Source organism: Paramormyrops kingsleyae, chromosome 8 (assembly GCF_048594095.1).
Source record: "Paramormyrops kingsleyae isolate MSU_618 chromosome 8, PKINGS_0.4, whole genome shotgun sequence".
NCBI classification, from domain to species: Eukaryota; Metazoa; Chordata; class Actinopteri; order Osteoglossiformes; family Mormyridae; genus Paramormyrops; species Paramormyrops kingsleyae.
Window position 1 is genome coordinate 13,181,803 of NC_132804.1, and position 26,846 is coordinate 13,208,648.

At 41.5% G+C, this 26,846-nt stretch overlaps 1 protein-coding gene across 1 annotated transcript; it reads left to right on the plus strand.

Annotated features, from left to right (window-relative positions):
* Positions 1–5,166: 5,166 nt before the first annotated feature.
* On the plus strand, positions 5,167–25,827 carry ngfb (nerve growth factor b (beta polypeptide)). The gene is made up of 2 exons (XM_023837354.2): positions 5,167–5,344; positions 23,519–25,827. Exon 2 carries the CDS (start codon positions 23,530–23,532, stop codon positions 24,184–24,186), a length of 657 nt encoding a protein of 218 aa, XP_023693122.1. The 5' UTR covers positions 5,167–5,344; positions 23,519–23,529; the 3' UTR covers positions 24,187–25,827.
* The last annotated feature ends 1,019 nt before the right edge of the window (positions 25,828–26,846 follow it).

Consider the following 26,846-nt stretch of genomic DNA (forward strand, 5'->3'; position numbering starts at 1 on the left):
TTCAGGCTGGGTAGGGGTTAAGGTTGTTATGATTACGATTGGGGTTTTTACCATGGAAATTAATGGAAGGTCCCCATTTAGATAGCTATGCTAACGTGTGTGTGTGTGCATGTGTGTGTGAATATATAGCATGAATTCCTATTTTGTGCTACAATCCATCAAATATCTTAATAAGTTCAGCTGTATGGCCCTTCGTTTTTGTTGAAACCGTAATAATGTGATTCCGGATTTATTAGCAACCAAAGGTAGAGATTTAACCAAGATTTTGTTCAACCTACCAGTTGATTATAAACAGTCACAGGACCTGAAATCTTCACTTCTGTTAGCAACCTCTTTGTGTAGTAGCTGATATTCCCAAGATAATAGCCTTAGGTTACATCAGATCTATGATCTATTCAAATTTGAATTCAAAAGCAACAGACACAGCTACTTTTTGTCATGCTTAGCAAATACACGAGAAGGTTTTAATGGTTTTCTCTCATGCCGAACTTCAATGTACCCTTACAGCATGGTCCACTGAAACTAATGGATAAGCAGCTGGTGTTCCCTGGCTGGAGCTGAAAAATTGCTTGTTCTCTTGGGAACTTGTTGATGCATATAACATGTTCTTTGGAAGACAGGGCCTTTTTAAACATATTGTCAGCAGGTGAACTGCACGGTGTATAACCAAGCATTTGTTAGACAAGCTCTTAGGCTAAAACAGGCCAATGAGAATGGGAAATAACTACCTAAAGCAACAACATTACATGGATTAACAGCCCAGAAAGAAGGCAAATAATGTCATGAGCATTCATTGCTGTTTATTGTCTGTTGCAAATATAAACAACAAACAGACATGTGTTACAGCTTTGACTCACACTTCTTTCTGTTAACTGAGTTGAATCTAAAACAAGATGTCTGCCGGCTGGAAGATTACTGTCTCTCTTCATCACTGGATGTATTTGGAAACAAGAAATAATGCACCAATCAATTTATAATTAAATGACTTTAAATGGGAGGAGTCTTGCAATATCCCTTCAATAGACAGCAGCCTGTTATTTTAATGTAACAAATGACTTCAATGTAATAAATCAGCCAGTTGACATATTTCGACGTTTAACATACAAATGAGGAGAGTTTTGGGGTCAGAGAGCAGGACCAGCTAGCGTCCCTGGAACACTTAGGGACAAGGACCGTCTTCAAGGGCTCATCAGTGATGTGATACTTTGTTTTCACAGGATTTGAATGCACAACATTCAGGACACAGATTCCTAAACTGATAAGCTACAAACTACCACCATCGAAGACAGTCAGAGAACATGGTTATGTTTGCTAACAGCCTTCTAGGGGCAAGATGTTAGCTTTTAGTGTCTATAACTGTGATAGGAGTTACGTTCCTCTAAGTACTTATGTGGCTGGGGCTCACACACTAAATTCTTCAAACTATGTCACCCCCCCTCCCTTAGTCCCCTTTTATTGTTTTTTTCGAAGTTTAATGCCTTTTGTCAGGGCTTGTAATTATATATATATATATATATATATATATATATAGATTTGGTCACAGTATAAAACACGAATCTTCCAAAACAGAATGGCAGCATGTTTTATAGCTTGATACCGCTACTAAAATTATTCCATTCACGTGGCATACCAGATGTGTGTACAGTTTTTACATGAGTCTGAACCACTTGCAGATTCATAGTCTATGCCTGGTGAATCAAACAATAAACAAATAAACCAAATCAGACGGAAGACAATAATGCAATATGCAATTGAATAGGATTGTCCAAAGATACAACACTCAAAGTCGCCCTAATGGCACCGACATGAAGCCACTAAAGGAAGCAGGGCTTCAAAAGGCTAGTAGGCCATCAGCGGTGTGGTTCACTGGTGGGCTTTGGGTAATGTCAGAACAGGAAAAGCATTCCTGGTACATCAAGGTCTCCGAGTCTTCGACTCTGCCGAAACTCTGAGGTACATATGCGCTCTTTCATCTGGCAGCACAATAGAGCCTGTCGTCAAAAACGGTATCCTATACACACAGCCACAGGCAGACATAAAAGGGGCCTATCCATCACTGTCCTTGGATAACCACTTTGGAGAGAGAAGGCTAGTAACAAAATTGCCAGCAATAGACGGTGATAAGAAATGAGGACAGTTTTCAATAAATAATAAATGAGACCCACAACAGCGCCGGGTTCTTTTATCTCAAAGGAGCATCTTTGTAAATGCAAATCTATGGCTAAGCACCAAATCTACTTCTCAAGAACTGCGTGTAACCAGCACGTGTAACCAGTAACGATGACACGCCCTCACTTCAAAGGAAAAGCCTTGTAACTAATAACCCCTGTGTAAACAGTTCTTCAATGTGTGATGTGAATATGGTCTTAAATATAATTAATTGTATTTTTTATATCAAAAACACCTCCTGTAGACTCCATCCATAGATCTGTGCTTTATCTTTTTGATTTTGTCATTTTTGGATGCTTGTCGCTGAATTTGCTTTTTGTACTTTATGCTCTCTTTAGAGGGTGGTATGGTGCTTCAGTGGATAGCACTGTTCCCTGATACCTATAAGGACTGGAGTTTAAATGCTTCCTTTGCTATGTGCGCTTGGAGTTGCATGTTCTAACCACGCCTAGTAGGGTTCCTCCAGGTACTCCTGCTTCCTCCTACAGATCAATGATGAGTAGCTAGGTTAATTGGAATCTCTAAATTGCCTAGTGTTGATAGTGCATTGAATTAGAGCAGGGGTGTCAAACTGCAGTCCTGGGGGGCCGCAGCCCTGTGTAGCTTAGTTCTTTCCCTGTTCCACCACAAATGATTCAGCTCAACAGCTATGTGGTAATTAGCAAAAGAAGTTGAATCAGGTGTGTTAAATGAGGGGAAGCCCAAAAATGTGCAGGGCTCCGCCCCCCCAGGACTGGAGTCTGGCACCTGTGAATTAGAGAACTGAACTTTAACGAACACTTCATTTTGGCCTGCCTCAGCCAAACGGAACTGGGTTTATTCACTCATGAACCCTTTCCCGACATTCATATTTACCTGAAAGCCTACTGTGTTGTGAGGTAGATCCCTGACTACACAAATTGTTGTTTACCTGTTTAGCCTATCTCAAAGTAGGATTTCCTCAATCTATGAATTGATGCAAGCAAACTCTCCGGAACAGAATATCAATGAAGTGTCTCATTTTAAAGTCAGGTGTGGTTGCTTCCCAAGCAAGGCCTTATGGGATATTTAATGTCACCTGTATGAGTGAGGCCAGTGGTGTGGACATATCAGCGGGGGGGGGGGGGGATTAACGAATAGGCTTGCATAGGCTGCAGCCCAGGGGCCCAGAGTGATCAGGGGGGAACGTCTAGTTCTTTTTTATTTGCAATTTGTTAAAGTAACCAAACTTGTTAATCTGCCACTGCATACCACTGCATGTTTTTACTTTATATTCACCCCTAATGCATCCCAAGACCCAAGCTCAAATGCCTTTTTGGAAATTTGAAATATTCATACATTTGTTCCTGCAAAATATTTGCTGAACGTGACAAGGTAGATGATGAGTAAAACTGTCCTACTTGCAGCAAAGCTTAAGCAGCCCATAATATGCCAGAAGCATGTACAGTACCTACATTACTCTGTATTTCTGTTGTGTTTCAGATAAGGACACAGAATTCAGTGCAGCTCTTCCACGTTACATTGGTGTGTCATTTCTCCCTCTGTCCTATTGTGCTCATTCTAAAAGCATGTTATTGCAAACATTTTCTTGATAATTTTTTTGCAGTTTGACTTGGCTTAAACCGTGACACAGAACAGAAAAACACATTTGTTCAGTCATTAGTAGAACACATAAACGAATTAAGATGAAGCTGAACACAAGTAATGCATATGGCAAGTGGTACCCTCTGTTTTATTTTAGTTACCTTATTTGACTTTATTCTCTTATTCAAAGTTTATTTATTCTGTTTTTACATACAGGTGGTTGTTTTTGAGCTGAAAAATGCAGATACATGTTAGAATACAGGAATCTTAAGGATACAAAAGCTTTGATCACCAGGTCAGTATTATAACCACTACAGCATCCTCTGATAAGCACATGGATTTTCGATGCTTGACCATTGCATTTTGTTTCAAGTTGCTCTTGCCACCCTGAAATAAAAAATGAAAAAAAAAAAAAAACTAAAGGACGTCATTCCGTTTCCAAATTTATTCATCTTATTAAATATGTAGGAAAGTGTGTTAACTAAGCACCTTTTGCAAAACACCTGCTTTATGTGTGGTCTGTGGCTGTTGATGTTTTAAAGAGAGATGCCGGAATGAATCATATTTTCCCAGTCTTGCTCTGGGGACCAAATATACATACTGTATGTGGGTTTTCAGCCCAAGCTGCCTCTTAATTAATGAGGAATGTGATACTGTTCTAGATGTCAGATGTTTAAGCGTAGGAAAATACATCTGTGTTTCTAAAAGTCAAAAAAGGCTTTATTCCTTTACATGATTAATGTGGTGCTTTTATGCTTTTTACATAAAACAGTAACAGTTAAGAAACTATTTAATGATAAGTAAAAGTTGCACAATAGTTACTACATTACAATAATTAAAGTAATGCTCTTAATTTAACAAACAAAAAGAATGATTAAAAACAAAAGAAATATCTTCTGTTTCAAATGTTAAATAAAATTTAACAATTAATTAAAAAAATGAAGTAGAAGAAACAGAAGTCTATTAATAATCAAACAACAGTGTTAAATCAACAATAACCAAGTGTAATCAAATAAAGACCTGCATACATAGAGGCAGGATTCATGCATTAGGTAACCAATAACCATTACACCAGATATTTTCCATTTACACACAGTAAACTACCAACTTCACTTGATAGCTGATGCTGCCATTCATGTAGCAGGATGTGAAATATTATAGATTTACATTGTATTCCCACTCCGAAGTTTTTCATCATTAACGACTCAACACTCTATAGCCGATCTGCTCCTGAAACGAATAACAGGTGATAATTATCACCAGCATACCTTCGAAAGTCATTACGATCCCACACAGGGCAGCATACTTACATGTAGGTCCTAAGTTATCAGAGAACACGACGTGTGTGAGTGTTTGTGTATGTGCTTGTGGGCAGGCACTAGGACCTGTGGGATCTCACAGCGAATGAGACTGACACAGACTTCTCTGACTTTGTGAAACAATCAATGTCTCAAGCAGTGTAGAAGTTGAGCTGGAGTGAATGGAAGAGGACCAGTCTTTCCAACCTGGGCTTGGCATTTGGGATAAGGCTCTGGATTAACACACAAGGTGGACTATACCCTCTGTCTGCCGGGACTTTAGCACTTGCTGGGGAGCAGGAACAGCAGTGGAGGTAAGAAACGATTTTTCTTCGCTGCTCCTGCTGCTGCTCTCCGTCTGCGCTGAACTTTTCTGTCTGTGCAGTCTGCAGAGAGCTGCCGTCTGCCTGTTCCAGGGGTACGCAGAAGCTGATTGTGAGTTTCCTCTTGACAGAGTTGCCCTCTCAGCAAGCCGGGCTGAGGCTGCAGGGCATTATGCTGTAAAATGCTACGCTTCCCTCTGGAGAGACTTGAAAGGTGTCATATTTACTGAGGTCCCAATTCTGGCAGATTAGTAAGTCAGGCATCAAGTCCTAATGCGGCCACAGGGTTTGTTTGTCTCGACCTGCCAAGCCTCAGATGGCTAAACGACATTCACAACTGGCCAGTTTCCTTGAGTCTGGCCAGTTCTTTACTGTCTGTCTGGTTGGTGAGATGTTGGGTGCTAGGGGGTGGGGTACTGGGATCTGGCCCTGAATGGGAACCAGCCGCTGCCTTGATCCCCTCTGGGAGAAAGACCCCCTCCTTTCCCTGATCCCCACCCAGCAGTTTGTCAAGTTCATCCTGTCGCGGGGATCGCCATACCCCATCCGCAGCTTTGAAAAAGATATAGTATAATCACCCCAAAACAGCAGTTTTTACACGGCTATAGCAATGCGAAATCCTACTCCATGAGATGGTAGGAGGTCTACAAATGGGAGACAGCAGACCACACTGTTGGCGGTGCATACCTGTGTACTCATGGGCTGCTCCCCGTAACACTTGTTAGTCATACAATAACCCCAGGCAGAATCGTTACCCGAGTCAGCCTGTGACTAGGACACAGACAGCCACATGGATTACTTAGCATGTCTCAAAGCCTGAAAACGTGTTTTGAAATCAGAAGTCTTTCTCCGCCCCCTGATACCTCCCCATGATCCATCATGCTAATTGTGGACAGGTAGTGAGCTGGGCTCCAGTGCAACAAAGTGTGCGATTATTTATGACCCAGATCTGGTTTCCCATTGAGTCTGAATCAAAGGCCCCTGAATGCAGGTGATGCCGGCCCAGGATGGGCATTGAGCTCTGAGGAGGCCCACCTGGCTGGGGCACACGCACACACAGCATACACACCTTCCAGATGCTTCCAGAAACCCCCCTCGTGCCATGCCTCAGCTTCCTCCTCACACTTCTGAGCAGCTGCTAGGGCAGCCAGTCCGTTCGCAAAGTGAACATTCATTCAGCTTCACCTGTTAAATTATTCACATCTTGCCTCTATTAGTTTCTTAAACAAATAAACTTACACATCTAACACTTGTACCTATTCTTTCTGATGGACGTTCCATTGAAGTGGAATGTATGTATGCTGTTCTCTGGTGTACAATAGCAGAATACTTTAACCCATAATTCATTTGCAAAGGTCACTGCTTCAAAATGCATTTTACAGTATACTGCAAATCAGTTCCATTCCATCCTGTCACAAAGCTCTGGAGAAATGTCTGAAGAAATATATTTTGCATACTTCTTTAGCTATATAAACATTACATTCTGTCTTTGAGACAATTCATGCATTATAAATGCACTGATATAAAACCAGTTATTTTTCATTAAATTATGAAAGGTTACAGGAATGTTCTCTATTACTTCTAAAGATCACTGTACTGTAAGATAGTGAAGCACGGAGACATGGAGATGAAGCAGCACTAAAATGTAGTGATATAGCGCTAAAATGCACTGATATAAAACCAGTTATTTTTCATTAAATTATGAAAGGTTACAGGAATGTCCTCTATTACTTCTAAAGATCACTGTACTGTAAGATAGTGAAGCACGGAGACATGGAGATGAAGCAGCGCTAAAATGTAGGCAGGATGTCCAGAAGACCATCCGTGGTATAAACAATCGGCTAAGTGGAGCTGAACAGTGAGAAACAGCCTCACTTGGCATGCGTTCACAAATTAGGGGGCACCATTCTAACACATGGTGTAAAGATCACCCCCCCCCCACCTCCCCATGCAAACGTTTCAAAAATATTTACCATTTTCACTCAAGAACAAAAATTCAGCAAAAGCGAATGCTAAGCCCAGGCATGTCCGCACGTTTGTCAGAACATAAACAGTTTAGATGTGTGTGGAACTCTTCAATCCCACTAGAGTATCTTTTCCCTCCTTTTTTCTGACCTCATCCAATTTTTCCCCTTGCACAAGCTCATTAGTTCTCCTTCAGGCACTGGCGATGCTTGCCTCACGTTCTTCTTAACTCCTGCTTTTGAAACTACTACAGCCATCAAGTTTGCTCACCTGAGAGAAGCCATATGACATTTTTTTGGCTGCCGTTTTCGGAGAGGACCTACAATGCTATTGCTAAGTGCTGTCCGGAGAATCTTCCTGTACCATAATAAATGCCATAAGAACGCGGTAACTGTAATAGTGACTGTTTGGCTGACCTTGTCGAAGGACAGCTGCAGCACTCCAGTGCCTGGTAACCTAGAGTAGGGTAGCATCAGACATGGATGGCCTGTTCTGTGTTAAGTTCTCTCTTGACTACCTGAAATCTGCCCGAAACTAAATCCATTGAGAGTCATATTGAGGACTGATTCCTTAGCAAAACATCCCAGGTGTTGTAGTAAAGTCAGCATTTCTTTAGTGGTAGCAGCAAACAGAGCTGGGAGTTTCCACACAAGACAAGTAGCTTTTATATTATATATTGCTTTAGTGTGTTTTAGTGCCTAATAGTTTATCCACTGAGATTAACCTGGGTAGTCTTCCTGCTGAGATCCTTAATATCTATAATGATGTGTATGGTTTTGTTCTGGCTATAAGTATTAGCACAAAAACAGAACTCATCCTGCCACTTTGCACCAATTTCCTGGCTGACTTTGCCTCAACAAATTCATGGCATGTGTGTCTACTGACAGATTCATCAAGCAAGGTGATCCCTGCAAGCGATGATCTCAATGCTCTGATAGACACCACCCGTCTGTGTCAGTGTTCGAGCTTCGGCGCTCGAGCTTCAGTTCTCTGTCACACACACCCAAGGGTTCCATCTTACAATCCCCTCGCCCAACTTGTTTTCCATATTGTGTATAGTCTTGCAAGGTCAATGGCAATCTTCTCACCAAAGACAAGTGAAGCATGCATATTAAAAATACCAGGAGCACTATGATTCTGCTTTGCAGGATTTGATCATTTGCTGCAACTGAGTGCTGCAACTGAGCGTTAACAGTAGGCACAGAGTCAGGTTGTTGTCGTTGTCTTACACCACATTGTCACACACTGTCAAGTCCAAAATTTAAAGGATGCACTCACACCTTTGTCAGCCAGAGCATGCACGTCCCATTTGAGAGGGTGTCCATCAATGAACAATACGTGCACCACCAAATGGGCCCAAGCGATGAATAATGGCACAGACAGACAGGTGTGGCCGTGCACTCATTTTGTTTGCATGTTTCGTTTGTTACTGTGTTTCCCTAAACTGCCTCTCTCTCTCAGCACCACCTCATTAGCCTCAGACCTTCTTGCTGGAGCGGGAGAACACACCGAGAGGCACCTCCTTCATGATTCACACCAGCTTCCCTTTTGTATCTGAATCCCAACCAATTACATTATGACTGCCTTGAATAAACAGCCCGTGGTACAGAAACACCATTACATCATCTTTTTTTTAGCCCTGCCTTTTGTTTAAGTGAAGAAATATGGCACAGTCGCCAGTCTTGTAGTTAAATCAATGAGAACTTTCACGTGAAATAAATAATTCACAAGAATGAGTTTTGTTTTGGGTTGGTAAGTATTATTAAACTGTGGTCATGGATTATTGCTGAGGCATTATGGTAGTGTGGTTGCAGGTTCAAATATAGACCCCAAACTGCCTGAATGGAGTTTGATCCTTCTCCCTTGGCTTCTGTTGACATCTAAACGATACAGGACTTAGGTGAATCTAGGTTGTTTCCACAGCTGGTTTCACCTGGTTAGCTAACAGATAAATAATGTGCATGGGCTAATGTGTTTGGGCCGCCGCAGCTGTGCATAGTCTTCATAGTCTGGGCTCTCCATCATTTGCACCAGAGGCTGATGCTGCCAACATTTTGAAAGCCACGATCTGAACACATTTCCACAACATCACACGCCCTGGATTACGGCACTGTGTGGCCTGTCATTCTTGCTCAACTGAAGCATAAACAGTGCAGTTTCTCACCATTATCCTTCTGAGAATAAACTAAATTCCCACAAAAATAGACAATGTGCTTAAAAAAAATGTGTATCTAAGGACTCAAGTTGGAGAGAGTGTGTGTCTGTTGTGTGTGGGGGGGGGGGGGGGTACTCGCGTACCATTAATGCAAAATCTGAGGCCCCCTGTTACACACAGGCCTTGGGCTTAGTTTATTTGATTACTTGAGAGCAGAATATAAAATCCTTCAGTTAGAGAAAATAAGAATCGAATGCCAGAAGCAAAGAAATAAAAAGCACAGGGAGGATGAAGCTGAACATCTGAACACCCCAGGGTCATGTTCCCACTTAAATGCATGTAAGGGACAGGGGGCACAATTAGCACTCAATTGAACCCCAGGATTCCAGGGAACTTCTTGGTAGGAGCTGTTGAGGGCAACATGGCAGCCAGAAGTATGTTACCATGGTCGGGAGAAGGTTCTGACCTGAACCATCTCAATTTCTGAGGCAGTTTCCAAGCCCCTTGCCCCCCATATATATATATATATATATATATATATATATATATATATATATATCTAGCTTCCAACAAATTCACACCCCATGAACCACAGAGCTGTAATTAAACAATTAGTCAGTGAAGCACAGAGAATATGCCTGACAACCAAACTGAAAGTCAGAAATACTAACCACTGGCGTATTTGGCAAGCTAATGCAAACTAATAAGACAAATAAATCGATCTTACACATACAGTAATAACACCTAGTAACAAAACCTATTTGCTGGATGCTTTTATCAAAAGCGTTTGCTGTAGCTTACATTTTTACACTTATGTCTATTTATATGCCTGAGCATATTAGACGAAGCATATTTTTGTAGAATGTAACAGAAGGCCCCTTCTGGGATTTGAACCAACTTTTATTTTTTTTTTCCCAAAGCAAAACATTTTTACCATCTTATATAAGCAACTTCCACTTTTACCTATTCATACATCTGGATTGACTTAGGATCAAGGGCAGTATAGCAGTACTGCTTTAAGTCAAAATGCTAAAAACCATACAGAAAGGATTTGGATTCTTGGTTGTCTTCTGTCAGTTCATATGTTCATCTTGTTAAAATAATGTTTGTATATAGTGACATCTAGGTTAAAAGGACACCCCCATTGACCTGTTTCAGGTCACTATCCTGAGGTTGTCAAGGAACCCCCAGTGTTATGAAATGGTAAAGACTATTTAGGGTATATTGTATAAAATTGCCAGCATAGCCAAAGGGCAGCATACCACACACTCAGGGAAACAAATACCATAAGTTAAACCTAAAAACAAAAGGAACATTATATGTCTTATGTAGGGATTCCTTTTATAGAAATGATCAGTAACAGGCTTCATAATCATCAAATTTTGCATGCATGCACCTCTAGGTATATGATAATATTGTAAAAATGCAGACAGTTGTCTTGTTGGGCACAGTAAGGTAACTTTAGTATTAGGTAGGTAAAGCACTGAATTATTTAACGGCATTAGCATGTGGACAATCAGACAATGATGAAAAAGTGTGTTGCCTGTAAGCATGGTTGATATCTAGGCCTTGGGGTGTGTGGTATTGTTTCGCCTGTATAGTATATCACCTATATCATCTAACGTCCTTGTAAACCCATCCAGCGCAGCTTCTCAGTAAGTAACATGCGCCTTTCAGTAACAGAGGACACACATCCTACATTAAGCATGTGTGGGTCTACCTTGGAATTCCCATTCTTTTCATAGTCACCAGCTTGAATCTGAATTTCCTATGCATTGGGGAGTCAGCTGCAATATCCTCTGAGGGGTAAATTTGAGCCTTAATCGCTTCCTCTCAGCAGCCAGTACAAAAGGAGGGCCACCACCAGTTCCGTCTGGTAGCGATGGCTAACCTGAGCTCTTATGTTATCAAAGTTTGTTTTACTTGCAAAACAGAAAGCTTGTATTTAAATGTATTTAAAACCGGGGTGACAGTAATGAAATACGTTTTGTTTGGTGAATTTTTTTTGTTTGTTCGTTAAGCAATATGCAAAATTGTATATTAAATAATAATAATAAATGAACTTAGAACAACAGCCTTCAGCTTTCCTGGATTGGTATTTAGATGATTAAGAACAACTGCAGAAATAATTGCAATAGAATGAGTATCAGAGCTAGAGACAAAATATTTTTACATAAAGAAAAACCCTCAGCCAAATTGTCACTGTCACAAGGTCATTCAGCCACTCTTATTTGCATCAAAGTAGCTATACATGAGACCATTGTGTGTTGCTAATAATTCCAAGAATCTGCATGTCAAAAAATACCATGTGGAAAAGCTAGCACTATCCAGGGCATCTACTTTGCATCTCAGTGGACTTGTTCTCTTTTTTCCTTCAATTATCCACCCCCTTGTTCTTTATTTGTCCTCAATCAATTATAGATCAAACATTAATTAATTAATCAAAATTTCCCCCATTGTATTAAGACATTGAAACAGTCTTACGTTACACTGTAACACATTGCATTGCCAAAGACCCCCAACAAACTCGAAATTTATACAGTTTACATGTTCAAAACTAACAATTGAGCTAGACATGTTATTTATGGTTTATTGCACATTTTTATTTGATATCTTTGATCCATATGTGACCGTGTAACATAATCATTTTTGTATTGTAGACCATTATGAAAAGCAATATAGGTATTTAGGTGGGTCTAGCAGCCTGTATTGTCACAGGATGACCATGGTTATGTGTAATTGATCATCACAAATTCACTGAATGAATGTCACCTCTGATGTTAAAATGTGGGTGGCTCTGGTCTGTCAGAAAGTGAAATCTGGCGATAGGAACTCATTTAGTTTTACTGCTCAGACCCCTTGCATATTGTAGCAATTGCAGTGTTTATTCTCATCAGGGAGTTGACACTCCAGAACTCAAATAATTACTAAAGAGAGAAAATGAAATCCAATGAATTATAACATTACATGAAAGCAACTTTATTATTACTGGAACACGTGTAAACGTTGCGGTGACCCTGCGTGATTACGGCTGAAATTACTCTTGTCTGTTTACACGTGCTTTTAATGACTCCACTGCATGTGGTTAAAATCCGAGATGCACGACGTGCCCATTGTGCCAAAATACTGACCACAGAGCAGAGGGGATAAGACAGTATGAAATGTGAGAATGGAGACAGGGAAGGTGCTGCAGACAGGATTCAGGAGCACCTCCTAAACTTCTGGATCTAATTTCCGCATTTGGGGGGGGGGGGTGCGACAGTTGTGTACATGGCCGCGGGATGTAATGTAAATTTGAACATCTGCTGGAAGAATGTATGCACAGCAACAGTATGGTCAGGTGCTGCTCCTAAATTTGCCTGTAGATACAAGATGGAAAGTTCCAAGCTCCAGAATCTCAGACACGCTTAGTCATTCTGGCGTCTGTGAACGTGCTGAATTCACTCATGTGGTTTATTTTTCCCCGTTATGATGTGACCTTACTTTAACAGCCGCGGTGGGAAAGACGAAGAGCAGAGGAGTAGCTGCGGCCCTTTGAAATTCACGACCTAGTTATGTTTCTCAGACACAGCGTTAGATCTTTTGAAATCACGTTTCTGCCATGCCATGGGTAAAGCTAAAGTGTTCATGTAGTTCATGCCCCAGTGTTGTTCTTGGTAAGCTAACAGCTTTCCTTAAGCTGACACATGCACTTGAGAAGTAATTACAGACAGGAATAAGACCCGGAGATTAGGAAATCAAATGAAAAAGAAAAAAGTGAATGTAACATTAATCCAGATAAGATGATATGGAACTGCTACTGTTACTCAAGCTAACCACAGTAATTAGACATCTGTTATTTTATAGGTGAAGCTACAGTGTAGAACTTATAACTCAATGCAAGGAAACAGGTATATTATTAAGTAATATTTTTTAAGAATTGTTCTGAAGGATTTAGAAAAAAGACAAGAAGGCTTTGCAAAAGGAAAGCTTACTGCATAATGTTAGTTTTTGAAGAATAAAATTGGCCAGGGCTGATCCGGAGTGTTCTGGCACCACAGGCAATATCCTGCTGAACGCCGCCCTCCCGCTCCTCACAGCAGCAGAAAATAGATTTTGTCAATTTATTTATATTGGAACATTTCAGTAGCACAGGGTAGCTGACTGCTAACTATCTAGTTGGTGTTTGTTTTATAAGAAAAGTAGTGACACTTTAAAACTAGCATAAATAACCATAATATCATATCTTTTTTGCAGACTTTTTTTCACCCAGTCCTTTGGACTCCCTAGTCAAAGACCCCTGGTTAATCACCTTGTCACCTACAGTATATGGCGGAATTGCCCTAAAACTGGCTAGAGACACCTTAAAAGGTTTATTAAATTTACAAGAAAGATGGATACTTTGTGATGGATACTTTATTAAAATGCAGACCAACAAAAACCTACTATAAGAAATAGGAAATCATAACACATTCCTTAAAATTTGTAAGACTATAAATTGATTAGGTAGTGCAATGGAGATACTGTATAATCATAAGCACTGTATTAAATTGTAATTGCTTTAAAATATCCAAGCAAATAATCTAGACTCAATGGGTCGTCAGAAATGTGTTTTAGTCCAATCAAACGGGGCAAAGAGTTTGATGAATTAGGTTTTATTATTGTAAGATTCAGACACTGATACAAACAACCTGAACTGAACCATCACACATATAATACAATCCCATAGATAGATGGATAAGATATATAGGCATTACTAATTCATCGTACGTCAACAATTCAAAGGTAAGCTACTTTGATCTTTCTTTCCTTGCAACTGTTGGTTTAGTCTATGACTCCTGCCATGACTTCCACCTCTAAATCGAACATGCATATGATAGCGAGAGACCTACCACTTCTGCTCAACTATTGAGGCAAAGGTGACCGGTGAACAAGCCCCAGATAAATACAATCTGGATGCATGTCTATGGCACTGGAGGCGGAGAGTGTGCATAGCTCTCTGCATTTACGGGCGATGTTTACAGCGGGTTGGGGTTGACGTCAGGCCCGCCTTACCTAAACATTTATTCAAAAGCTCTGTCGGTGCCGTGTCACAGCGCTCATTGTGGTTTTGTGGTTGCCGACTTGTCCCTCCCTGACTGGCACAAAATGACAAATACGGAAGATACCTGTCGAGGGGGAGGAGGAGGGGCAGGGGGTTCATAAGAATCGAGAGGAAAAAAACAGCACCTGGGGTCCTGCGGCCTAGCGTGCACCGTCAGGGAGAAGCTGGCGTTGTGTCACACAGCTTGTTTAGCTACTTGAGCATTTCTGGAGGCTTGTGTATTACAGGAACAGCTATTTCCCTGCAAAGAACCCTCATCCCCCCAGGGCGCTCCTTGATTCCCTCGATTCTAGGGCACTTAAGGTGATTTCAGCTGAGCTGCTAGTGACATGTCGATTACAACTTGCCGCGGCAGAATGTCAGACATCGGTGTTGGTGATATTTCCACTCAATTAATGCAACAATACAGGTACTGAAGAACATGGCGAAAAGAAACACACTGTCAAGAAAACATGATTAAACTGTATTGTTTTCTCATTTCCAACTCTATTAAGATGCAAAAAATAAACATTAAGGGAATACACAGTTGCTTGTAATTGAGGATTATTTGATTGGAGGGCTGCAACTGACACATCTGACAGTTTACATTTACATGACCTACACATGTTTTCACTTGCATCAGAGCACCTGGGGAACTTCCTTAGAGGATCCGTGTTTTTAAATGCTCCTCAGAGACCCACAGCCTTGTGATGGCCGCAGCTTAAACCATCAGCAAATTGTTAAAACAGATTATCGTATTTCATAACTTTCCATGCTATAAAGTCAGTTTCCTTTTCCATTTTTCTTTCTTCCCTATTTTTTCTTTTTTCTTCTCAGTTTGGCTCTAGTTTTTTTTTTATATATGTATACAGTTTTTCATCCACCTGGAAAATTGAAAAACAAACAGACAAAAAAAAAAACTGAATAGTTTTAAGTCAACATTGCTAATGCTACATCTGTAAGTAATATCTTGTTCAGTTACGATGTCAGTGAAAATATGAATGATCATCGCAGTGTAGCACCCAGCGTAACAGTGCCTATAGAGAGATTTGAGAAAAGCACAGGAGAAAGTTGCTGCCTTATCCAGTAGGATATGTCATCGGCGAAACCGCACAATGACTCACGCGGAGTGAGAGGCTATGATTAGTGTGATTCACATAATCGCACCGCCCTACCCTTAACTCCAACGCCACACGCGACGCGAAACTCTCCGTGACACAATCGTGCAGTCACGTCGCTTTGTGCTGCTGAAGCCCGTGACTAAACAGAAAGTGTCAGTCATCGCCCTGTCGCCATTCCATAGGCCGCATGCACACGGCTCTCCAGGAATGCCTGAGATCCGACTGGCTCTGTGAATTTCCTGGAATCATGCACGTTGCCCTGGAGCGTGGATTATGCAATGAGAGGTCTGGATGCAATAAAAACTGCAGACTTCTAAGCCTGGTTTATCCCCGTACTGACAGACAAGAAAATGTGCGTACAATCGGTCCGGTGCTGCAGATGAAGAAGATATACGATACAAAAAGATCAGAGAAAATAAAAATGTCAGGAAGTGCCAAGCCAAGGGCACTGTTCATAAATATCAGTTTGCAAAATGAGTAAGCTATCTTTAACTGGGTTTGTGCTTACCATTATTATGTAAACCTAATCCACCTGAACTTTGTACTTTGAACCAAGCATATTTTTCCACGGGGCCAAGGGCAAACTCAGTTTCAAATCTGATACCAACGAGTTTTACAAAGATTTTAAAAAATCTAATTAAAAATGTTACTGTTTAGCAAGACAACGCCAGGTAATGTACAATGAGTTCACCCGTTAATTTTCTACTACTTGTTGAAGGAGATTCAAAACACTCATGTAAATAATCAGGTACTTCTTCCTGTTTGACTCATTTTTCCATCATTGAAGTGCTGCACTTTGGATATGACTCTTCATCATAAACACAGGACTGAAATGGAATCAATGGAATCATTAATACATTAATTTAAATACTTATGGAATTTTATTTTAGGCGTCAAAAAGAAAAATAAATTATTGATAAATATAAGAATAAACAAAAATTTAAATCCATTGTTACATCTCACAAATATAAAAACCAGATTTAAAACGAGTAAAGTAGCTAGACTAGATGTATTAAAAGGGATGCTTGCTGCAAGTTGTTTTCTATGTGATTTTGTGTGTATATACTGTATGTCGATATAAACAGATTTTTTCAGTAGCAGAATTATCACCATATTCAACATCTTTGTTTTTATAATCAAACTTGCCTGCTGTGCAAGTGACCTCAAAACACTTTGAAAAGTACTTTCCTAGTAATAATTATTACTCAATAATTTTGCCCTTATATAAATTGCCTGCCAATGTGATATATTACACCTGCTTGATACCTGTAAGGTTACTTGGTCCATGAACATGGTTGTTTGAGGTTTGCTGAAGTCCTCTGAGGCTCTTACTCTGCAGTGTTTATGTAGACTATGCGTTGTACTCACCGAAAGTGGTTTTCCTATTCCAGTACATAAATACTAAAAGTAAATATCCCAGCATGCATCCAGCTCTGTTACACTACATTTGGGGCCACTTACAACTGAGTTATTACTGCATAGACATGAGGGCCCAGTTATAGGTCAGGTGGTTTGGCATTGCAAGAATAAGCAGACTAATGCTTCAGGGGCTCCTTATGAAATGGGTGTCTGACTTACGCTTAAACGGGTTTGAGTCTTGCCTCTGCTCAGTATTTATTTCCTAGCATCGTCATTGTAATATATTTTACCTTTTGCTCAACAGACGCCATGCCTGTCTTCTCAGACAACTAAAAAAACAAAATGAAAATATAGGACGAAAACTGGGACAACAGAGTGTGTCTCATGCCATCGATTGCAGTGTCCTGTAAGGACTCAGTCAGACAGCCCTGGCTTGCCATAACTGCAGTGTGAAGCCATTTAATGAAATCTTTCTATGAGAAGCAATTAACATCATAAAATCTCGTCACTGACAAGTTTCATCCAAGCCAGGGTCCCCTTAAAAGCATTTTTACAATCAACCCCAGTAGACTTTAAGCTACTAGTGGCTAAAACTGCACAAATCTGAGTTCCGTCCACATATACAAAAACGATGCACAGCTCCCAGTCTGTTTACTATGTCCGCCTTCAACACTGTGGCTTCTGTGCTCTCTGTTAATACAAGGTCCAAATAAACTTATTCCATCTGTTAAATTTCAGTTTCTATGATTAAGCATTATAGCAGGATACATGCTTCACTTCGGTTTAAGACTCAAGCCAAATAGGCTTTAGGCCAAATGTTTACAACAGACATGAGGATGCCCAGGGTTGGCACGGCATTAAAATAAACACTGCCAGCTTCTCAGACTCAAGCCAGGAAAATCAACATGATGAATTTGTTCATCGTGATAATTTAGATCCCCGACATCCATTCCATGGAATACGATGCACAGATATGAAGACAAAGAGCACATCTCTCAACACAGCCTCTGCCCAACCTCTTCAGATTATATGTTAAGGAAATCATCAATGTCAGCTTGCAGAATAACTAACTTCTGTTTGCGAGTGTTTTTTAAACTTGGCAGGTCTGGTCCTAAGGTTAGCTCGTTGCTTAAGGGGGAAATAAAAAGTCTTCCTTTCTTCAAACCCAAGTCTTCATGATACACACGCTAAACGTCTAAATCAGTGTTTCCCAATCCCGTCCTCAGGGATCCAGCATCAGTCCATGTTTTCAAGCTCCCTGCCAGACAATTCACTTTTTTCCAAGGGTCCCCAAGGACCGGATTGGGAAATACTGGTCTAGATCAAATAGTTCCATTCAGTTCAGGTCCATAATGCACACAAGCTCAAAGAGTCGAGGATTTACGTCAACTGAAGTTCATGAGACTGAGTTAAGGATTTCCGTCCAGCCGAAGTCTGTGACGTACACAGTCTCAGAGACTGAGTTAAGGATTTCCGTCCAGCCGAAGTCCGTGACGTACACATGCTCAGAGATTGAGTTAAGGATTTCCGTCCAGCCCAAGTCAGTGACGTACACAGTCTCAGAGACTGAGTTAAGGATTTCCGTCCAGCCTAAGTCCGTGACGTACACATGCTCAGAGACTGAGTTAAGGATTTCCGTCCAGCCGAAGTCCGTGACGTACACAGTCTCAGAGACTGAGTTAAGGATTTCCGTCCAGCCTAAGTCCGTGACGTACGCATGCTCAGAAACTGAGCTAAGGATTTCCGTCCAGCCGAAGTCCGTGACGTACACATGCTCAGAGACTGAGTTAAGGATTTCCGTCCAGCCGAAGTCCGTGACGTACGCATGCTCAGAGACTGAGCTAAGGATTTCCGTCCAGCCGGAGTCCGTGACGTACACATGCTCAGAGACTGAGTTAAGGATTTCCATCCAGCTGAAGCCTATGATGTTCACATGCCCAAAGGCTGAGTCACAGCTTCCCAGAAATTCTTCAAAAACAAAGCACATCCTCCACACTGAGATCATAAACCATCACAAACATCTATCTGGGACGCAGCAGCAAAGAGTCTAAATGTACATTAAGTTGTCATGTGGGAAAAATGTCACCAAGGCTGTGTTTAGTGCCTGAAAGCAGTTGCCAAGAAACCATTTGTGGTTTTATAACTTCCACAAGGGCATATATTAATGTGTTTTAAACACTACCTACAATACTATTACCAAGAAGTGGAGAACACCAAGTGTGCTTATTTTAGACCTTATTAAGTTCAGGTTTTTTTTTTTTACTTTATGCAGTTTGCAGCGTTGTACTTAGAGTCTTTGATAATTAACCAGCATAATTTCAGAATTAGATGAAGATGGAGATTGTGGGGGGGGGGAGATGTAGTCTTCATTGATCTTTTGAGTACCTGCTGATTAGATTGCCACCCATTCCAGAAATGTCAGTAAGGGCAACTGATAGCATCAAGCAGTACTACAAGGGTATCTGAAAATCTGTGGAAAATCTGACCAGAGTATTGTTTGAATTCATTGCAAAAGTGAGACAAGGCAAACCACCTACAACCAACACCGTTACCCTTTCATGTTTCTTTACATTAGAATCAAAGCACAGTTGTGGGGATAAGATTGAGCATTTTTGCCTGTTGAGATATGGCCAACACCTACCAATTCATACCAGTCCAAACCGATACTTCCATGTCTCAGTAAAGAAGGATGTGAAGTGGAGGGGAGAGCAGTGTCAGTGCAGAGAGAGGGTTGGGTCTACGCCAGTCCTGGCACGCTTGATGCCTATAGGCTTTATGGGAGTGCCCGTCAGTTAGTAACAACGCCACTCCTAGAAGGCAGTGGCATTCCAAAGAATCGTGCCATCAAGAGCTGCAAACGTCCAAATGAGAGGCCATCATCAACACTGAGAAGTGTCACACAGAATGTCATCTTAGTAACGGCGGCCAGTTCCGAGGAAAGGACTTCAGGGAGAAACTAAAAGTCGTTCAGCTTGTGATAGCAAATGTCAAGCATAGTGCCATCTGATCAGTGATACTGTAAATGTTTAACAGGAATTTTAAGCCAGATCTAATAAAAAAGGGCTTTGGTGGAAGTGTACAGATACAAATCAACATTAAACTGATAACAGTCCTGAGGTGGAAGAAAAGCACAAAGAGCGGCAATATTTCCTACATTACAACTGCATCTCTGGATGGCTTTGGCAGCCATGGAAGGGAAGCACTTAAAGGGTAAATTATTTTTACAGAAGTAAAAGTCATCTGTTATCTATCCATTCTTCCATCGTCCAAATGCTTACCCTGGCCAATGTCACAGGCCGATTACACTTGGTTTTAAAATGCATCTTGGGAGACCAGATCATAAGTAGACAGCTGAGATACATCACCATTTACTCCTGTGTCCATCATGTATCTCTAAGGTGTCCGGCTGACCACTTGTGTTCAGATTTCATTACTGCCTACGCCACTTCCGCCAGAAGGTCAAAGGGCCCTGCCCTCAGTTACTGTGATGTCCTTGACGGGGACGTATCAGGACGCATCAGTGTGGACACTACAAAAGATAGGTGGTCAGATGTTTCCCAGACCACCTCAACAAGTTGTTTGAGTCAACCTGCAATCCAATTGCCCAAGATGCATTCAAAACCAAGTGTAAACAGAGCCACAGAGAGCCACAAAGAGCTAAGTCCAGACAACATGGACACCAAGACTGGGCAACACTTGTGGACATAACAGTTTTTATGCTGTTAGCAGGGCAAAAATATTTCGAAATACATTTATATTTAGAAGCAGATGCGACATATACTTTCTGACAGGAATAAGACATTAAGATACAATTTAGAAAACTAGTCACACAGCCAACAAACGCTAATAGAAGGCAGGTATTATATCCTTGCTAGAAAACCATGTTAGGATACATTGAAGTTATTTATACATCTCCCGTTTTGTGTATTCACATGACATTTTTGACTTTCTTGAAGGACGTACCAAGCAAAACCACATTTGTGATTCAAACCTGCAGCGCATTTGCAGGATTTTTGGATCAGCACTGCTAAAGAGCCCTAAAGCAGGCAGTGTCCATTAGCAAGCATAGGAAGCTAGCTGAATGTTCATTTAGGACATCAGTAGTAACTGATACTGAGAGTGAGCGTCTTTAGCTGGGACACTTAGTTAAGATCACACTTTACAAGTGGATTACAGTGCTCACCTGGTTAAACCTTAAAACAATACAACAGCACCTTTAGATGTTTATTCAAAAAAAGAAAAAGAAAAAAAAACTTTAGCAAGAGTGTACTATTTTGCAAACTAAAAAAGGTACAGATAACGCAAGACAAAACAATAGTGTTTTGTTTTTTTTGTTTTTTGGCTTGCCAGTCTGAACATTACAAAACTGGGATTATCTTGATGTTTTCTTGGAGCTGTTGCTAAGTCAGTGTTTAATACTCACAGTAAATTGTTCAGTGAGTTAATTAGGAACATTGGCACTGGTAAGTCATAAATGATTTTACTGCAATTCTATACAAGTGAAACAGAAAATGGATGAATACTTCACTGACACAATACAGACTATCTCTGATACTGCTGTTTTATTTTGGAATTTGTTGGAGTTGGACTGTTATTACTTAATACCCTATGCCTGTCTCAGATTATTAGGGTAAATTCGGCAAGTTTTCTGTGAAGAAAATGAAGATAAATTATGGCCAGAGTCCTCAGACAGAGAATCGTATACTCTAGTATTTTGTAAAAAGACATCCCAGAATGGGGCCTGATGTTCAACCTTTAAAAGAGGTATTTTATATTAATCCCACCAGGTGTACAAATTAATACAATTTATTTATAAAATCCTCACTGAAGGAACAAGACCCTTTACCGGGGGTGGGTTTCTGTTACTTGTAACATTCATTATCTGACAGTCTACCACCCCACATTTATAGAGGTGGAGTGAAGACCAAGTGCTTTTTGCACTTCAGGAGTGTCCAGCTAAGCCACCAGAGGGCCAGCATGCGCAGAGAATCTGATTCAGGTTAAGCACTTGTAACAATGTTCTCCAACTGCTTATACAGTGAGAGCTACTTTTACAAAGACAATAATCTGAAGAGCTGAATCGGGGGATCACGATCACCTACAAATGTCTTGAAGATTGACCAGTCAACTGCTTGGCGACCAGTGACATATATTTGCTGCAGCTCCAGACTTCCCCTGAATGAACTACTTTAACCTTCTCTCTCAGCATAGAGGAGAGAGCTTGAGAATCGACATAGACTGATGGCTCCCAGGACCAGGGCTGGTGTTCCCGTTTTATAAAGGGCAGTCACAGGCAGCCAAAAGCTGGCAGAAGCACAATGATTTGGTGGGAATATGCCTATTGTACGGTTTCCAAGAGGTCCTGAAATACTGCGGTCTAAAAGGTACCACGAAGGGCACAGATTATTTAATCGAATCAGTAATTTTCCATGCATTTTTTTAAATGCCTGTGGGTTCACTCCATGCTTGTCTGTCTGGTTATAATGTTACTTAATTTTATGGAAAGAATCTTAATTGGCCACAGAGGGATAATCAGTGACTTGTTGAATAATTCTCTATGACTGCAGCTTATCCGCCAGTCGTAGATTGGGTGTCTTTTTCTGTTCTGGCAATTTTCCTTTAAAAGCACTTTTTCCAATGCATTTTATGACTCTCAAGACCTATGATTTTGGTTTCGGCAATTAAGCTTGGCAATGCCAAGAAAGGTGTGCTCCAAGGAAGACCTAAGATAGCTTCCATGCCAGAATAATTGTCATGGCAATTGAGGAACTCCCATGCTTCATAGATGTCATCATGATGTGCCTCTTTAACCTGCTGAGCACAGACTACTGCTGAAAAAATGAACCATACTCTACACCTGTCTAGCGTTATCCTTGGTGTGTTACAGACATGACTGGGTTATGAACTCTCTCCCCTATTTTCTGCTGTCACGCACCGGCCTTCTGCTGGAAAGTCAGCCTTGCACGACAATCCCATTAAATGTACACATTTTCTGAAACCTGTACGCCTAATTTGAAAAAGAAAGAAGTAATATGACATGGTAAATATAGTATGGTGCAAAGAAAGCAGATTTTGATAATATTCATTTAGTGCCGTGGTCTGTTTGAGGAGAATAACTGTGCTTTGTTCTTCCTAACAAAGTGAGGTTCTTGCAGGAACATGCTTCTGCCCAGGGACAGATGAGCTTTCGAAGGACACACAATGAGAAATGATAACTTGAGCGAAGTACATACAGACGGTCATGGTTGGTGTAAAGGCTGAGAACAGCAAGATCAAAACAGAATCAAGCTACCGCAAAAAAGATTTATGATTAAATATTTGTTGAACATTGTGCTACTGTCAGGTTTATGATCTGATCATTTTCTGTAATCTACAGATAAGTGGAGAGAACAGTCTTTTATTAGCTCCCCTCACCTCTGGCACGGTGTTGGCACAGCCCGCATCCAGGTAGGTGGCTACAGCAGGTGGTGCCAGCCAACTGACCGCCTTTCCTCTGTTGGCAGAACGCGAGCCCATGAGGTCGTCGATGCTGATCCTGCTCTTCCTGATTGGCGTCCAGGCTGCAGCGAACATGGGGGGGGAGGATCGGGCATGGGAGGAGTCCGGGCCCGAGAGCCTATCACAGAAAAGGGCCCCCTGGGACGATACTGAGAGCCTCAGCCAGACAGACACTGCCTTCTCAGACTCAGCCCCTACAGTGGACCCCGAACTCTTCAACAGTAGGCAGCGGCACTCAGCTCGGGTGCTGTTCAGCACCCATCCTCCGGAGTCAGAGCCCGGAACCAGGGTGCGCAGGCATGCGGCGCCGTCGCAGTCCCGCGGCGTTTACTCCGTGTGTGAAAGCATCAGCACCTGGGTGGGCAATAAGACCAGGGCCACGGACATCTCAGGCAATGACGTCACGGTGCTGCCCAACGTCAACATCAACAACGTCATCAAGAAGCAGTACTTCTTCGAGACCATGTGCCGGGCTGCTAAGTCCGGTTCCTCAGGATGCCTGGGTGTGGATGCCCGCCACTGGAACTCCCACTGCACCAACACACACACGTTTGTCCGGGCGCTCACCTCCTTCAAAAACCTGGTGGCCTGGCGACTCATCCGCATTAATGTGGCTTGCGTCTGCGTGCTCAGCCGCAAGTCCTGGAAGCCCCCCCCACAACAGGCAGTATGACGGACAGCAAAAGGCCAAGCCAACAATAATCCTCTGCCCAATGGCGATCTGTCACAATCCAAACCCTGATCTCGCACTGTAAATTACTGGTTATTTTAAGTTATAAGGACCGCATATCATATTTATAGTTTATACAGTCAAAAAGTATATATAAGAATTCATGCGTTCATTGTTGTGTTGCTGTTGATTTTGTTATTTATTAAACGCTTCCTATATATGCAGATGCCGGTAAATCCTTATTTTCCAACACAAAGGGACAATCACTCATGTCCCATCAAGTAAATGACAGTCTGGCTTCATGACAGGGACAGGACATACCAAAGCTCTTTGCGTTGGAGGGTACTCCTTCTCCACCTTACGTATTTTTCTTAAGTGTGCATGCCTGTACACTGTTTCATGAATGTTCTCATTGCATTCCTAGAGGTGAAGTGTTTCAGCTGATTTGTTTACTTGAGGATTTAGATTTATCTCCCACTTTGCTCAGCCGGTGTAAGCTCCACCCCACGTACAGGATGATTCCTTGAGGCCTAAGCTGATGACTAAAGTTGATTGCGGACCAAATGTACCACTGGAGGGCTTGGTAATCCGGTCCTGTGCCTGGTATGACATCAGGTAAGTCCAGACAAGTAGCCCAGGGTCTGGTTTTGGAGGAGTAAGGAAACCACTGGCGATTTCATAATTGAAACAATGTAGTCGTATCGATGGTGTCTGAGGCCATGGCAAAGGTGGCCGTTTCGTTTGTTTTCATCCAACAATGTAAACTGTGTGCTCACTGATGCAGAGCCACAAATGCTGCATGAGTCAAGTGCCAGACTGGAAACCAAAAGCAAACTCGCGCTACCGTAAATGAAGGGTCATAGTCAAGCAGTTACATTTAAAGTCGCACTTCTGTAATTCCAACTTCCCATCAACAGCACTTAGAAAATACAGTTATAGAGGAACACTGGTTATTCACAACCTAAAGATGGAAAGACTGCTACAGAAATCTCCATCAGGCTCTTTATAAAAGCATGATCTTCAGCTACTCAGTTTTCAGATTCTGGTTGTGCGCCTACGTCAGGAACCATAGAGCCAGACGGTGCTGCTCCACGCTGCTGAGCGGTGCTGATCTTTTTTTATCATTGTTGGGCCACCGTCGATGGCTGCCCACCATAGAACGGGACCGCGCTTTAGGCACCAAAGAGGCAAGCAGTAGAACAGAAGAAACATCAAATGTCAAAGCCCGCTCCTGGGTAAAGAGGTCAAGAGAAACATCTGGCAAACAGAGCCATGTGTTGTTGAGATCATGGGACACAGACTCAGCCAATTCATTACTCAGTGCCCCATCGTCAGATGTTTACGTAGAGTGATTGGACGGCTTTCAGGCAGACAGGCACCTTTTCACCCTGAATCGACCAATAAGGTTTGCAGCTCCAAAGTGATTCTGAAAACACCGAAAGGGAAATGCCCTCCAGGGAAAAACTATTTAAGGTCTTTTTTGTACTTTTCAATATTCATGTATTTTTAATGAAAATCACTGGACATTCCCTGCAATACAATAGACTGCCACCAGTCCAATCCACGGACTTAAATCACATGTTACTTCTCTCATTTTGGATTTGGACTACATCAGTGCAACATTTTGGGGTAAAGTCTAGGGTTACAAATTTCAGGACTGCTATTTAATAAATTTTGTAATGTGTGTGTGGTTCATCGGAATTATTGTGCATTGTTCTTTAGACTATTTAAAAGCTAAAGCCTTCACCAGTAATACACCAGCCTTGCAATGCATCCTGTAAGTTTTCTACTGATTTATCATAAAGATCACTGATATTATATTTCATTACATGATGCTACATTATGCTCTATATTACTTGCACTGCCAGTTCTGGGTAGTGGCAAGTAAGTTACATCATTGGAACTAAGGAAACAGTTGAAAAATCAGCACTGGGAGTTCCTGTAACAAGGTTGTTTGGGGCAATAATGTCTAACATGCTTTGGAAACTCTGTGTGTGTGTGTGTGTGTGTGTGTTTGTGTGTGTGTGGGTTAACTATCAGCACCTGGAAATGACCCATACCACACAATAAAACCCACATACATAAAATCACATGTAATCTTAAAGCCCAAATGCCCTTTACCTTTTACGCAAAAGCCAAGCTAAATTTCAGGGCAGCAGATGGCAACTTAGCGGCACCCAGAATATTTGACGTGGCAGTTCCGCTCGCACTCAAGCCGTGATGCACAGCGGGAGCAGATCAACTCCACAGATTTCCTCTCGTCTAAACCGGATACCAAGCTATTCTGTTAAAATATGCTGTGAAAAGAAGTTATGGAAGTACTTCACAATTAATGCAAACTGGGGGGCACATTTGCATAGTAAAGAAAATATGTTTTGTTCTTTAAAACAGCCCTGGAAATGAACTTGACCTACGGTTAATGCCATTAGGTATGTGTGCTTAGCAAGTCAGCACTGTGCGAGTGTGTCTGTCTGTCTGTCTGTGGGGGTGTGTTCTTCTTTTGTTGAATACAAATAAATACAAGGAAATTATTTTCTGGAAGTGAGGGACTCATGAACACCAGTGGTCTTCACTGCCCTCTAGGTCCCCTTGGACAGAAATGTCATACATTTAAAGCAGAAAGCTAAAGGAATCTTCTTAGCTGCCTTCTGGGTAGAAATGCA